The 16794-nt window shown below is 34.3% G+C and overlaps 1 protein-coding gene across 4 annotated transcripts in view; it reads right to left on the bottom strand.

Annotated features, from left to right (window-relative positions):
- Nucleotides 1-994: 994 nt before the first annotated feature.
- Nucleotides 995-16794, bottom strand: part of Tsp26a (Tetraspanin 26A) — a 182874-nt gene continuing 167074 nt past the window's right edge. For 2 of the 4 annotated variants that reach the window (XM_083050986.1, XM_083050988.1), the window contains 2 exons: nucleotides 13626-13742; nucleotides 995-11478 (listed from right to left, as the gene is read on the bottom strand). In XM_083050986.1, the coding sequence (XP_082907112.1) occupies nucleotides 11410-11478; nucleotides 13626-13742 (186 nt within the window). In that variant the 3' untranslated portion in view covers nucleotides 995-11409. Of the gene's footprint in view, nucleotides 11498-13625; nucleotides 13743-16794 lie in introns of all 4 variants that reach the window. The other 2 variants (XM_083050987.1, XM_083050989.1) reach the window with 2 other exon arrangements.

The following is a 16794-nucleotide window of genomic DNA, read 5'->3' as shown; positions in this document are numbered from 1 at the left end:
ATAGAATATAGAAAATATGTAAAACAGCGGATTGAACTATGCAACAGACATAATTAATATAACAAGAATATGCCATTATTCTACATTAAATATACTATATAGAGTAATATACAGGGTGTTCCAGACCTACCATATAACTTAATGTTGATGGCAGATTCTTGGGATCATTTGGAGACGATTTTTCCTCAGCGAAATGTCGAAGAAGGCCATTTTTTGCATGTTCCCAATTTTTGCCATCATGTATCTTTGTAACTAAGCCATAAACTAAAATTTTATTAAAGTAAACTCTACCTGAAATTAACTGAAGAATGGTTTTGTTAATATTTTATTTCCACAAGGCTTAGTTTGCGAAAAAACCTTTATTTTCAATCGCTTATAACTCGAAAATTATTAATGCCTCGACATTTTCACTGAGGAAAAATCGTTTCTAAATAATCCCAGGAATCTGCCATTAACAGGTTATACGACAGGTCTGGGACACCCTATACAGGGTGTCCCATTTTAAAAGTTCCACCCTCATAACTTTTCAGGATCAATGTTTGAAGGAAAACGACTCGGATAAAAGTTGTAGGGAACAAAGGGGGCTATCTAATAGTGATCTTGGATTCGACATTAAAGGTCATTTTCAAGGTCATTTGAAGGTCAACTTCCGTTTTTTAAATGGGAACCCCTATTTTTGACCCCGGATTCTGAAAGAGCGGAAAATTTTACATTAGAGTTGTAAGGGGTCATTTCACGTTCAGATGATCATTCGAGGGTCAACCATTGCCTGCGTTCAATCATCGATATATGCTACTCGATGTCCAGGACCCATGACGAGGACATAGCAGGATGAATTTTCAGGTCCCATTTTGATCCAACCAATGAAGGCAAGAATCTGATTTATATCTTCTCATTTCGATATATCATGATAATAATTTATATAAATATTATGTAAATGAAAAATATATTTCTAACGAAATTGTGCAAAAGTATCAATTATTGTAATTTTTATTGACTCTTTCACATGTCCATGGGTATAAATATCCATTTTTCTGTCCATAAAAATATTACAGTAATCTCTTAGCCGTTACAAGAAAAGTAGTGTGGCTGTATATTTACATTAGTTCAATTACAATGTTGATTACACTTAGGAGTGCTATTATTTATCTATATTACATATGTATAATCGCACCGATATAATATAAATCGCAAATTATCAAAAGGTCAAACACATGGCAGTGTCGTCGTAATTATTTCACAGAGACATACACAGACGGCTCTCGAAAATACGAGTGGCAATCGTACATCTCATAAGATTATTAAATCGAGAGGCTATAGTAAAATAAGGCGGCAGTTACGCAAACCGTATAATCACAATTAATATAAATTTTATCCACATAGACTTTTGTACAACTGACGGACTTAAATTCCGTAAAACTTTCCGAGCAATATTATTATTGAACGCATTCGTGGCACACAAAGAGAAAGTTTCATTTTGTGATTCGATCTTGGAAATAACCAAGTTTTCGTGTCAGTTTTGCTCAGAATTTTTCGCAGTGAAGATCAAATGACGATTAAAACATGTTAAAAACATCGGTTTGCCTTGTTTGTCTGGTCAGTTAGTAGTCTTTACACTCGGACGTGTTTCGCACTTATTTACATTAGATATATCGTATAGATACGCGTCATACACGAAAAAACGCAAAATATAATTATGCAGTATATATAATAGTGTAACAGGACATCACGGAATTTTTTAGCCGTTACTTAGGTTATACCTCGATGCTCTTTTGGATCAATAGTACAACTTGTACACCAAATTTAAATTAAAGAGTTTATTTCCCCACATTGCTTTAAATATTAGTATTTAAAATTATATAGTATTTAAAAAGAAATGAAGAGAATATACATTACAGAAATCTTCTATCAATGCAAAATATTTTATTTTTCTATCAATGTATAGGTATCCGGGTAGCAATATTGCACTGTGACAATTTTTTTATAGCAGCTGCTGGGCAACATATTTTGAACATTCTTTCCTATTATATTTTAAGAGATTTTCGAATACAAAGGCTCTTTTGTTTCGGGTGGAGAACAAGTTTTAATATATTTTTATAACATTTGAAGTTGCTTTGGTACCTGTTTATTGGTAGAAGGCTTTAATACGGGAAAAATAGACATATAATCCTTATGCTTTAAAATTATATATACAGGGTGTTTTATAAGTAAGTACAAAAAATTTAAGAGGATATTTCTTGGCTTATTTTATGAAGAAAAGATCCTATAAACATATGCCCTAAACTGTTTCGTTTTCAAAATACAAAATATCAAATATATCTGATATATTGAGGTAGAATAAAGTGCCATTTTTAAACCGTAAAAGATAACATTCTATAACTCCTAGGTTTTAGTATAGGGATGTTAAGGGTGAAATTTAGCTATTAAAAATGAAAAAAAAGTTTTTTTGCAATAAAGATGGCTCACTTCACTATGGAATGCTCCATATATATGTATATATAATAGTTTATGGAGAAATAAGCTCTTGAATTGTACATTTATATATTTGTTTTTGCGACTACTTTTTCAAATTCATCGATGATATACCGAAATGCGATTGCAAGCTTTTGGCACGATAACTGATTTATGCCGATTATGTATCGATACGATGGCATATGCGGTTACATATTTACACGATTTGGAATGCACTAGTTGGACAAAGAGTCTCGTTTTTCATTCTACATGAAAAGAACATTATATTACATCATTTTTTCACCGTAATGGTGTTGGTCAAGCGATTAAACTACCCCTTAGTTCTTTTTTTACAAGTACATATACAGTATTTACAGGAATTTGAAAGAAGGAATGTAATGAGATATAATCGCCCGTAAGAAATATAAATAGATAGGATAAGTAAGATATAAATGATCCTTTTGGTTACATTTAGCTGTCAAGTCATTATAGATTACTTTACGGAAACAATTGTAATTACTTATCAGTAACACTTAAGATTACTACGTCAAAACGCTTTGTCATTGATTATGGTCAGAAATATCTAAATACGACTAAAAAATTGTTAAAACTTTTAAAAAATATATATTTGATATTTAAAAAATTAAGATTCTTTTTTAAACTTAAAAATAATATTGTAAAAGTAAAACATATTAAATTATAGTCGAAAGAGATGAATGTATTAAGGTATTATATAGATAAAATTAAACCGGTGAAAGAAGAAAAAAAAGGATAATAAAAGCAGAAATATATAAATCATATAACTTTATTAGGATAAAAAGTTAATAAAAAATAATATGCAAATGATATTGTGCTAAAAGATAAAATATGCAGTTTTGCAACATTTATGAAATTACAAAGATATGATGATAAATCGTACGTACACAGGAAATCGTTAATTCGTTCAAATATAAGCTAATAGGTTACTAATTGTAGGTGACTCTGATTTATGAAATTATGAAAGTGCGACGCGAGGTAGATTATAATATCGCATTTTAAAAATAAAATTGATCTTAAATTGAATTTTGCATATGAAGGACGGTAGTTTGCAGAGTAGATTTCTTGCAAGTAATTAAATTAAATTAGCTTAATCAGAGATTATTGGCTCTTATGATAAAATTTAACGTCTTATGAATCTAAGCAATTGATATTTTAAATTATTTTCGTGATGCGAAACGGAGAAGTATATACGATGATCAACATACTTGTCCATTACTTGAATACACTTAAGAAGAAAAATTGAAAATCTAAAAATAAAATAATAAAACAAGTTAACTTGCGCACTAATTTAACGCGCTTAAGGCTCCTGGCTTCTTGCCGATCATGTCGAAATCGTGACGTCAGAGGCGAGAAAACACACGCTAAAATTTCTTAGATGCCATTTCGAAATAAAAAAATATTTCGATGAAAGAGCACTTCAGATGGCTTTAGCACACTCTTAAAAAACCCCGAAAACTTTCCTCTTTTTTTTCATTTTGAAAGCAAATGGCATTTACCATGGTGATACTTAGGATGAGTACTAATATTACATTTTACAGCTGTTGATTGATTATAAAGGGAAAAGGATAATTTTCGGGGTTTTTTAAGAGTGTGCTAAAGCCATCTGAAATGCTGTTTAATCGAAATATCTTTTCATTAAAAAATGGCATCTAACAAGGAACACTCCCGCAGTGTTACCTCTGTATTTTAAAAGTGCTTATATTTTTGAATAGTACTCATCCTAAGTATCACCATGGTAAATGCCATTTGCTTTCAAAGTGAAAAAAAGGAGGAAAGAAAAAAAAGGTCGAAAATCGATATTTAAAGTGGAATTCCAGCAGCCCATAAACAGGTGATCTAGACGATACTCACGCAAGTAAGTTATACTAATTGAAAGATCACATCGTTTTTTTTCCATTTATTTAAATGAAAATAATCTAGTTTAAAAATTTTGAAATTTTTCCGCCTTCTAGTGCATTACTTTAGGCTAATATCAATTGGTGTCTAAAACAAATATTGTAGCCCGAAATGTGATCTTTTAATTAGTATGAGTTACTCGCGTGAGTGTCGTCTGAATCACCTATTTGTGGGCTGCTGGAATTTTACTTTGAATATCGATTTTCGACCTTTTTTTCTTTCCTCTTTTTTTTTTATTTTGAGAGCGAATGGCATATGGTGATACTTAGGATGAGTACTATTCAAAAATATAAGCACTTTTAAAATACAGAGGTAACACCGCGGGAGTGTCCCTTGTAAGAATTTTCAGCGTGTGCTTTCTCGCTTCTGACGTCACAATCCAATATGGCCGCGGTGAGCACCCAGGAGCCTTAACGTTATTATTACAATATATTTTCCAATCAAACCTGGATTTAATTTGTGTCACGTGATCCATAAATTCTTTAACGAGATTGTTTGCAATCTCGATGAGGATATCGGATCAGGTTGACAAATCAAGTTAATGGGACGATGCACGGACTGGGAATGTCGGGTTTAGCAAATTGTTTCGACGATTTTGTACTAGACGTAACGTAAACATATCTGTGCTTGTCGCACACTTATTAATGAAATGTAGAAATTATGACATATACTTCGCGTGCACGTATGTATTACATTATATTGGAACGTATTTTTCTAAAACAATCATTCTTATTTTACTAGGAGATGTGTGATCGCGATATATATACATATATGTATATGTATATAATATACATACATATACTATACAGGATGTCCGGTAATAATCGCCGAACTTCTTGTGTGCAAATAGAGTGAGTTAAACCGAATAGGAAAGTCCTCTATCGTTTTGCGATCTTCGCAATAATTAATGAGAAATTAATTAAAAAAGATCGGCCAATCCGCGCGAGCATAAGCGAGAAGAGACATTCCAATGTTACGCGGTTTCTATAAACGCGCGACGAAACGTTGGAAGGAGCGTTCTACAAATAGCCAATGACTACGTACGACGTGTAACGCTGGAGCCACGAGTACCTAGAAACCGTGTAACATTGGGATTGGCCGATTTTTAAAATTAATCTCTCAATAACACTATTTTACAAAAAATTTTTTAAAATTATTTTAAATTAGACAAGGTGTTTCTTATAGATTTTTGGATGCTGAAAACGATGTCGTAAGCCAATTTTCACCCCAGCACGTCAAATTTCCCAAATAATTGAGATTTAATATATGCAAAAAATGGTATAAAATAATTTTTAGCTGTAAATTAGTGCAAAGATCGTAAAACAGTAAATGATTTTTCTATTAAGTTTAATACGCTCTCCTGCATAGGAAGTGCGGCGATTATTACCGGATATCCTGTATATATATATATATATTTTTTTAAATATATTTTAATCTTATTCATAAAGTAGATCATTACAGATCTTGTATATCGCGCGCATTATGTAAGCATTCGCCGCTCATGCCATCGTCGTAGAACACATGAGGGGTGGAGGGGGGCGGGGGACATAGATAAGGGGACGACATTAGAAACAACTATCTGTGAAAAGTAGAATTATTCGTCTTAAATAGCACAGCCGCTTTGCTAAACCCGCGTTTTCACATTCGCGTCAGTGGCTCGTGAGAAATTATAATCGTCGTCGCTTAACTTAACTCCTTTATATACAACGGAACAAAGTATGACTAATCAACATCACGGATCAACACACGGATCGTGTACTTACGATAGGGATGTGTTTCTCGGGTGAGTCGACAATAAATTCGTACAGCGAACTTTGTATGTAAAATAACAACGGTATTCCTTTTTAACGGATATATTTCTCGTTAATTGTACCGATATATTCGATTATCTAACGTGATGAGATTTAACAGGAATTCCGTAGAAATGTCTTAAGAGAAGGATACCTGTACGACGTATATATTTCGTATTCATGCTCGAACCGTATATAGCAACAGGTTACATCACGTAATCGATTGGCACGTATAGATCGATCGGAGAAAATTTTGTGGCATTTAGATGTATTTGCAACATTTAAAAATTGAGCAATTGCGCTTTTTTGTTTTTTCTTTTATTAGCATTTTTATTCAAGATAATTATGTTTTAATAAGAGACGTGTAAAACTTACATCTTATACACTGGTGAGAATCGGCATTTTAACGGATACTGCGAGTTAATCAATTAATTTTGTACGCGGACCAGCCGCGTTAAAATTCTTTATGATGTAACTGTAAATTTTTGGAAAAAATTAATTTTTTTCCTTTTTTGTTGTTCATGGCAACGAAATAAATTTCCGTAGATTCGAGAAAGTCTCACGATATTTTCTCAGCCGTTCTTGCAAATTTCTTTTGCTCCGTTGTTGCTAAGTTCGAGCATAAATTAATACGCGTAGGGAATCTCTCGTCGTGTATATCCTAGCACACAAGATTTATAAATATTAACAGCCCAAGTTAGCACTTTACGTCATCCACGTCATCTACTCGCACGTAATTTATGTAAAGCACATATCGTGCAATTTAATATATGTGATATAAATTGCGTTCCTGCTCGTATTTATCATCGATCCTTCATCAACGGCACATGTCAAAATCACTTTAAAAATTCGTCATGTAATTTTTAGCAAAGGAAACATAAACGTAATATTACGATTAAAGTCTGTTTCCTTTTTTAATTTTATTTAAAAGTAAATATAATATGAACGTAAGCGCGCATAGAATCTAATACGTCGAAATTTGCGAACTCATTGTATATTTATTCTTAGTTAGTAGTTACTAGGGACAGGATCAAGTTCAATATACAGGGTGTCCCAGATCTAGCGGATTATCCGGCAGATTCCTAGGATTATTTGAAGACGATTTTTCTTCAGTGAAAATGTCGAGGCAATAATTTTCGAGTTATAAGCGATTGAAAATAAAGGGTTTTTTTTTGCAAACTAAACCTTATGGAAATAAAATATTAACAAAACCTTCCCACATTCTTCAGTTAATTTTAGGTAGAGTTTACTTTAGTAGAATTTTAATTTAAGATTTAATTACAAAGATACGTGATGGCAAAAGTTGGAAACATGCAAAAAATGATGACCTCCCTCGACATTTTCGCTGAGGAAAAATCGTCTCCAAATAATCTGAGGAATCTCCCATTAACGGGTGATCCCGGTAAGTTTGGGACACCCTTTATACTTAAAAATTTATTATTCAAGTTTCATTTTCCAGGATTCAAATAATACTCATAAAAAATAACATTTCAGATATTGTACTTGCGAAGTAATCGAATCTAGAACAGTTTTATTCGAATTTTGAGTATCTGCAAGGTTTGAAATAGTACTTATAAAGAATCGAATCTTTTACAAGTAGTACTCAAATTCTAAGATAAAAGAAATCTACACATCCACACACGCGCATATGCAATACTCTTCATTCCTACCCACACACCCATTCAACAACTCCCACAATTTTTTATAAGTACTTATAAAAGATTCGTACATACTTGATCCTATCTCGTCCAGGTTCAAGTCTACTGGAAAGTCTACTGTTTTTTTTTCGAAATAATCATAGAGAGTTCGAAACAGTTGTAAACAAACTCGAACTTGTAAGATACTTAATTCCATCGTTATCAGTTACCATAGTGATAAATAGCAGCAATTATAGGGTAGATCGAAGGATCGAGGAGGGTCTTTCGAATGACGTGTTTTCCGACGTGTTTCCTGACGTGCGTGCGATAGACACGGTGTACGACGGACACCTGGCCCGCCGATGATGGAGGGATGGAATGTGCCGGTTTGTAGAGGATCAATATGCCTCATCAAGTTGGTACGATAGATCCATTACCATCGTTTTAACGAGAGCGATTGGAATAAGGGAAAGATTATTGTTATATACTCGTGCGTGTATATGGCTGCCGTTCTTCCCCGTCACGGCGAAAGGTTGTTGGTTTGTTCAGTTTGTGTTGTGCGGTGAAGTCGAATTTCTCTCTCGTTCACCGCGCCCCCACGACGACGTTACGTCGATCGACTTTAATGGCCTCGACACATTGTAACTTTGCGGACCCGGCGAGGGTGTTTGCCCTGTCTTTTCTCATATATAAACGCGCGAAACGTATCGACTTCTTCCGTCCCCGAGCGAAATTCCGCAGTCGACCGTGTCCATCGAATTCTACCATGGTCGAACGATCCCGCGAGTCACATTTAAGGGTCAATTGCATCTATCGGTTAACCCCGAGTGTTCGTTTTCTTGTGTATATATACTTAGTAAGATTGAGTTTCACTGGAAAATAATTGATTAATCGCAAATAGTGATGGTTGATATTGATGTAATCAATTTGACGGTTAACTATATCGACAGAGGCTCAATTAACAAACTTTGGTTAATAAAACTTTCTGAAGCTTCCTTATTTTAACTCTCTACGACCCTCAATTTTATAAGTTGTTATGGATAGAAAGCGAAAATGCATAGTTAACCGCGATTAAACGATGATAATCGATGTTGATGCAATCGGCCCTGAGGCGCCTCGAGAGAGATCGAATTGCAAGTACCAGGCGTAGGATGAGATCTTATTGTTTGTTCTAGGAGTATCGATTCTCTGTGGAATCGAGTCCGCGCTGCTTTTAAGTGTCACTTGTGATTGCTTGTTGACTCGAGTCGAGAGGTGCGGATACTCTAGAAAAGTCATCTTTCGATTCGAGAATATCCATTTTGTGCAATCAAATAATTCTGTCATACTTGTCATTTAAGACACTTGTACCTCAAATTTATATATAAATTTATATAAGAATACGATGTAGTTTTTGCTATATTTTTAACAATTTGTGTGAAATTTTTTAAAAATATATATATATATTTTAAAAATTTTAAATTATGTTTACAGGGTGTTTCTAAATAAGTGCGAAAAACTTTAGGAAATAATTCTTTGTCGAAAATTAAGGGGAATTTTTCATATAAATATACAGGGTGTCCGGTAATAGTCGCATCAACCGTCGTGTGCAGATTCCTGGGATCATTTGGAGACGATTTTTCCTCAGCGAAAATGTCGAGGGAGGTCATTATTTTTTGCATGTTTTCAATTTTTGCCATCATGTATCTTTGTAACTAAGCCTTAAATTAAAATTCTATTAAAGTAAACTCTACCTAAAATTAACTGAAGAATGTGAATTTATTATTATTTTATTTCCACAAGGCTTAGTTTGCGAAAAACCCTTTATTTTCAATCGCTTATAACTCGAAAATTATTGGTGTCTCGACATTTTCGCTGAGGAAAAATCGTCTCCAAATGATCCCAGGAATCTGCACACGACGGTTGATGCGACTATTACCGGACACCCTGTATATTCCTTTCTATATCCCTTCCTGAGGAGTTACACTCCTCCAAAGTGGGAGGTCAAAATTAGGTTTTTAATTTTTTTCTCGAAGGAGAGAACTTTTAACTTTGGACAAGTTAAAAAAATGAAATTTATTTTCCACTAATAAAAAGGATATTTATTAATATTTTTTTAATCTTCCCATATCGTTATAAGGGGATGAAACTAACAACCCCTATTCAATTTTTTATTAGAACTTTTTAACGGACCGGAATGTGATCATCTAAAAATATGCGTTAGAAAGCTTGATTCTTTTAGAAACTTTTTTATTTTCTTTATTTCTTTCGTAAAATCAATAGTTTTCAAGAAACAAAATAAACTTAATTTTTACCTCCCCCTTTGGAGAAGTAAGTTACAACTCCTTAGGGAGGATCATAAGAGCGTATATTTATATGAAAAACCCTTCTTAATTTTCGACAAAGAATTATCTCCTAACATTTTTTGCACTTATTTAGGAATATCTTGTATATGTTTTAAAAAATTTTAATTTAAAAAAAACCAAAAACTACATATTGTATTCTTGTAGAAAATTTTGTACGAGAAAATCTGAAATTTTTTAAATTTATTTGGAGCGTTTTACAAATTAGAATTGTTCAATGTAAGAGAGCGAATCATCTCATCTAAATATAGAAAAGTGCTAATTCGTGTGAGCTTTGAAAAAGAAGATGCCTTTTCGCAATTCTTGCGCGAAATATTTTGATGGGCGATTTTTCGCAAAAAAGTAGATACGTTTCGCAGACAGCGAAATGTCGAGATGAAATATCGAGACGTTCCGCTTCGGTGATGGAGACAAACGTTACTTCGGACGTTTCATGACGATATCATGCTCTCGCGTCGAAAAACCTCGCGACGACCAGCAACATCTTCTCGTCGATGTTATCTGATGGCAAGAGAAATTGATTTTAATTAAAAATGCGCACACGGCAAGATATATATAAATTCTACTCGGATTAATATAATTTATTAAAGTTTTAAGCAGTTTAACTTTTGAATCACACATATATAGAAATTATATATCTGTTTAAATTTTTTTTGTAAGATAAAAAAATTCTATAAAAAAGAGTTCTACAAAATGCTATTAATAACGCGCCTGTGAGTATATTTACGAAATTCGTCATTGCTTTCCAAGATTGCTCTAACTCTATTTGCGATAAGAAGTCTATCCAAGATCGAAATTAATTAACGTACGGCGGATAAGAATGAACTTCGAAAACAATCAATTTCTCTCATTATCCGACATATAATCAAAGCGTTAATCGATTGGACGGTACTGAAGGAATTAGGACGAGAATCGTCGCGGGCAATTGCGAAGTCTCTCGGATGTTTACAAGCATTCGAAGGATGATTTGAGCAGTACGAATGCGTAACGTTCGAAGCAAATTTGATTATTGTCGAAGAATCGTAATGATAACGGCCGCATTGGTGTTTTTTTCTTGTTTTGCCTCGATCGTGAAAATTCTTCGGAGGGATTCAATGTTTTCTCTTCATCAGAAGGTAGATCCACACACACAATTGGTCCGCTCGCCCAAGTTCCCAGTCCGCTTCCAGTCGAGAACCTTTTATAATTCGATCAACGTAGCCAGTTAGCATCTATAAAGACAAGATGCTAGACTGCCGTGGGGGCACGCGATTGTCAATGCCACTTCGCCTTTTGCGCGAATATATCCGCGCGCAAATTTTGCGCGAAGCAGATTCCCAGAATCTGAAAAAAAGCAAGAATACTGTGTTCATTTCTCATAGCTATGGGGACAAAATTATTTTTAGCACTTTCACAGAATTCAATATTTTAAGCATATGTCGTTTTTTTATGTTCGATTTACTTTTTTGTAATAGAACGAAACATGTTCTTATCACGTATACAGAATGAGTTATAAGTATGTTTTCGTGAAATAGAGCATAAATAGATATCAATAAGTAATGACTTTAGTTGAAAGTTTCAGATGAGTATTTTTTCTTCATTTTTTCAAATGAAAACATTTTTTACATTGTTGCAATAAATTAATGAATTAATACTAATACTGCTTGATTGAATTGCCTCTAGCATACTGACTCGATTGTCTCGATTGTCTATCTTGTCTCTTATTGTACTCCAGTACAGAGTACTTACATTAAAACCTTCTTTCTTAGATTGTAATAGGGAATGTGCTGATAAACAAATATTATCCCAGAATCAAAATACTAGAGACACAACATCGCGAGAAGAAAGAATCTGATATAAAACTTAGACATTATTTAAAATCTACTTCTGCTTATTATTATTTCAATAACAAAACACTTCGACCTAATGTTCATATAGGAATATTTGCTTCCCAGATAGAATATAAAACTCATAATGACGTTATAATGACATCATCATGATTTTATTTATTAATTAAAAGTTATCTGGACAAAAATTATTTAAAGATGACAAAAGTAATCATAGATTTAAAGCCCCTTAATATAAGATAATTGCATTATATAATTTTTAAAAAATTTATGTTGTTTGAATAATTGTTAGAATATGTGTGAACAATAGAATAAACAAATAATTGTAATATATAAAAATTTTTTCCAAAATCACTTTTAAGTGACGTTATCATGATGTAATTATGAATTTTATGTTCTACTTGGGTTATACTTTTTATCCAAGAATATGAAGTTTTGAAAGATATTTTTGACTCACCCTGTATACATATAAAACAATCTCGGAAATTTTGTATAAAATATTCTTCTAAATTTTCGTAGAATAAAAAAAATTAAAATGTTTCAATCATTTATTTTAATTCTGAAATTATATATTATTTTCACGTTTTCGATAAAAAGAGACATTGACATAAATGAACATGAGCATTGAATCAAGTCTGTGAAAATGATAAATGTGTAGTATCTACATATAGCTACTGAAATTTACATAAAAAATATATACGTGAAAAAACCGATATATTCTTTAATTGAAGTAAGTTGCTCAATTAACATTTATTTAGTTGCTACTATTTAACAGTATATACATACATACATACATACATATAATTAAGGATATCTGCATAATTAGATAATATACATTATACTGAGAGATGAAATTAATTAAATCTATCGTAATACAACGAACAATATCAACATGCTTTTGGTATTTACTCGACACATACACAATAACGAGAATTTTGCGCAGTAAATAAGCAGTAATTTAAAATCCTTTAATGAAATTTTAGAAGGCTCAATATATTACGTTGATAAATGCACTTGCATCGCCTAGCTACGTATTACTGTGTATCTCGCATCTACTTTACGTCTTCTCGCGTGTAACGCGCTACGAACGAGATAGGTAACAGTCAACGTCGCAAGCGAGATAAAGTCTCACCTTATTTCCTCTAGGGCATGCAACGGCTCTAATAATGCTCTTCGCAGCAGGCTGCATCGGCGAATATATTACGAGAAACGTGCTAAAATCTGATTTTAACACTTTGAATCAATGAGGACAATCTTTCTCTCGACCGACTGGAATATGCATCTGAATCGCAAATTGAATATTAAGCGAGTTGTAAAATTTAAGTTTTCCATTATTGAGCGGAATTTCAAAAGAATCTCGACTAGTTCCAAATATTCTAGAGATATATTTAAATTTTAGAAGAAAATCTTTTAACAATATTCAGCGGAATTACTATTTTCTTGACATTCAAATATTTTGCCAAAAGTTTTATTTCATTGTTTAGTCGAGTCAAGCGTAAAATGGATTCAAAGTGTTAATAATTATTCGCGGAGCGAGTCGATGGATTTCGGTACGTACTCTCGTTGAAAGTTCACCGATGCGTGTCGAAGGTTAGGTCGGAGTTTGTACTTATACTAATATATATTTTATTGGCTTATGTGTACCTGAGCGAATGCAGTACCAACCACACCACTGGCAATCGCGAGGAGATTACGTTCCATCCATTCTTCGCCGGCCTGTATGCAACCTTTTTCGTAAATCACTTTGGCGACTTCAAAGTTCTGAAAAAAGAAAGGAGAAACGGCTACTTGGCTTACCGTTGCTTACTGTTGCCCCCCGGTATGCTATTATTATTGGTTGATTAGGTCCAGGACAATTCGACGACGTTTTAGTTCCGTGAAGGTTTCCGTGGAGAAAGTGAAAGGATAACTTCGCCGTGTTCTTTATGTAACTCCAGCGTTTTTACCGTCGATCGCGTCAATTGGTTTGCTATTTTAATGCGCGCGTGTGTCGTAATCGTCTGTCGCGACGTATGTTGCATCATTTGAGCAAATTGCGGCAATAATCAACGGTAGATTTGACTAACGATCCGAGATTGTAACGTAAATGCTCTTTACTTAAGAGCATACTCTATGTTTAATATATTTTGAATTATTATATTAATTCTATGTATCTCCTTCTCTATCTCTCTCTCTTCTCTATAGATTTGTCTATGAATACGTTTCTATTTGTTTATGTAATATTTTACAAATATGATGAATGTGTGTGTTTACTAATATTTTAATATTTAATGTAATATCTAGAATTATTTAATTGATAATAATTAAACTGTTAAAATGTATTTTATCTTTCTTTTCCACATTATTGTTTTTAAAATATTCCGTGTGTTCAGTCATGACTGATTGTTACATTGATTGGCTGCCATTTCATATCAAGCCGATAAAAAATTGGACGATATATGTCAGACTCTTACGTCTAAAGATTCTAGGAAAGTGTTTTTAAGGAGACATGTTTTATAAGTATTTCTCGATATGATTAGTGAATTTCTTGAAAGTGGTCATCTGTAACAAATTGACATCGCGCGCTCTTGTGTTCTTTAAAGTAAAAAAACTTTTGTGCAAAACATTTTTAAACGCAGAAAAAAAGATATTAAAAATGACACATTAAAATTGCTTATCCTATAATATATATAATATGTTACAGTTAAAACTTGAATTTACTAGTAAATTCTAGTTGTAATTAAGCCAGAGTTTGGCAATACTCGTTTTAACTGAAATAATTTATTTAAAATTATTATAATGTTCTCTGGGACACCCTGTATATATAATGTTGAAAAATTACGATTGAAATATCACACGCGGATGCAAAAGCCGCTTACAGACCTAAGTGAGGATAAAATCTGCGACATCATTAACTCTCGGCCGCGTTGCACCCGAGCGAGAATCTGCGAGAACGCTGAAAAGGTCAGACTATATCCTCTCTTTACATCCCGGTCTCCGCTCCGTTAAGTGAAAACTCAATAAGATATTTGGTCCGGCCGGCATTTCCTCTCCGTTTTCCACGATTTCGCCGCGAGAACTGTATCATCGGGAGAAGAATCTCACGAGCGAGCTTTAGCAAAGAACAGTTGGTAACGTTACGAGAGTGATGCGCTTAAAGAAGCGTCTCTCTCTCTCTCTCTCTCTCTCTCTCTCCTCTCTCTCTCTCTCTCTCTCTCTCTCTCTCTCTCTCTCTCTCTCTCTCACAGTCGCGGATATCGAACAATAAATTCCGCCGCTTAAATATCCTAGCGAGTTTTCGACTGATAATTTCAATTTCCAGTCATATAAAGGTTACAATCTAATTTATTAGGATTTGGTAGACGGGTAGACGAGTGTGTTCGAGGGACGTAGATCGAGCCCCAAGATCATAAAATGGTTCCTGAGGAAGAAGAGATGAATGGAAGGAAGATTCCACTCCTCGCGCGGGAAGGAACGAGAGAGGAGGGGGAAGGACACGTACGCGTTCGAGAAAATATATATATACCAAAAGTACGTGGCGCGCGGAAGGCGGAAAAGGGGGACCGGGAAAAGGGGGTCTAAGTAACAAACCTACTCTGTTACGCCGTGCTTCGCGCGTTTTACTCTCAAGGAACTGGGGAGTAACTACGCGAGGCTTTCAAGCTGCTACTTCATTTACACCTTATTCCTCTCCGCGCTCTCTAACTTTTCCTAACCTCATCCCCACTTCCCCGGCTTAACGCTGATGTCGCGATCCTCGCGATACGCGACGATATTGTGCGACTCCCTTATTAGCGGAGCGTTAGATGCCCTAAACTAATCTAATCTAACCTAATTACTCAAGAGTCTTCGCTCCGTCCTTTGTTCGAGCAAGTCTGAGCGAGAACTGTTAATTTATTCCGGTTCGTAGCGTGTGTCAAAGCGGCCGATGATGCCGATGACAGTAACGAGAGAGATTGGAGAGATGAAAAATAGATGACAAGGGTCTCTGATGTGTACGCAACGTGACTTTGGTTAAGCGCAAAGTTAATTGAGACTCTCTGACAGGAGAGGATTCTGTATAAGGTAAGCGAGTGTGACGAGGAAGATTTTTGCGAGTTGCAAGAGAAGATTAATTCGACGGTGAAAAGATCTCCAGAGAAATAGAGAGACTCACTCGTTTTTATTCATTTCTACCGTTTGCTGTTGAGCTACTCGCTAAATTTCTCGCTCCTTGACGAAGTACTCCTTCAAGCTCGTTTTTTATTTTTTTTTTTGGACAGGCACGAGGGCGCGATGGTAGCTTCCCTATTTTAGCGTACTATAATCTGCCGTATTAACATAGATAACAGATCGCAATTCTAGCACGGTACAATCACGTGCGCTAGCATAGATAAGCGCGCGATTATAGCGCAGCATAATCCCGGGCTCTAGCGTAGTAGTATAATCTCGTGATTTTAGCGTAATATGATTTTGCGCCGACCGTACGTAATTCTAACGTTATATAATTGCACGCGAGCGACTTTACGGTTGCGAGATGTATATCGCAATGATTTTCCTCGAATCGCGCGCGCGCGACATAAATCTAAGGACGTTTGTTCTGGAGATCTTGGATCCGTCGATCTATAATCAACTGTAAAATCCCCATTTCAAATTGAGAGTTTACGCATTGATTATTAGCGTTAATTGTAACTTTTCTTTAACTAAATCAATTTGTCGCCCCATTGAATTATTCGTTAATTTCGAAGATACATATTGACAAACCGACGGTTAAGTTAATCGTATTTTGATAACAAATTTAATTATGAATTTCTCGATTAAACGTGTCAAGTACTCTGCGTTGATACCACTGCTT

The sequence above is a fragment of the Prenolepis imparis genome, unplaced genomic scaffold (assembly GCF_030444845.1).
Source record: "Prenolepis imparis isolate NDT839.2.m4 unplaced genomic scaffold, iyPreImpa1.0 SCAF_12, whole genome shotgun sequence".
NCBI classification, from domain to species: Eukaryota; Metazoa; Arthropoda; class Insecta; order Hymenoptera; family Formicidae; genus Prenolepis; species Prenolepis imparis.
Note: the sequence above shows the minus strand (reverse complement) of the source record. Positions and strands in the feature narration are given on the sequence as shown.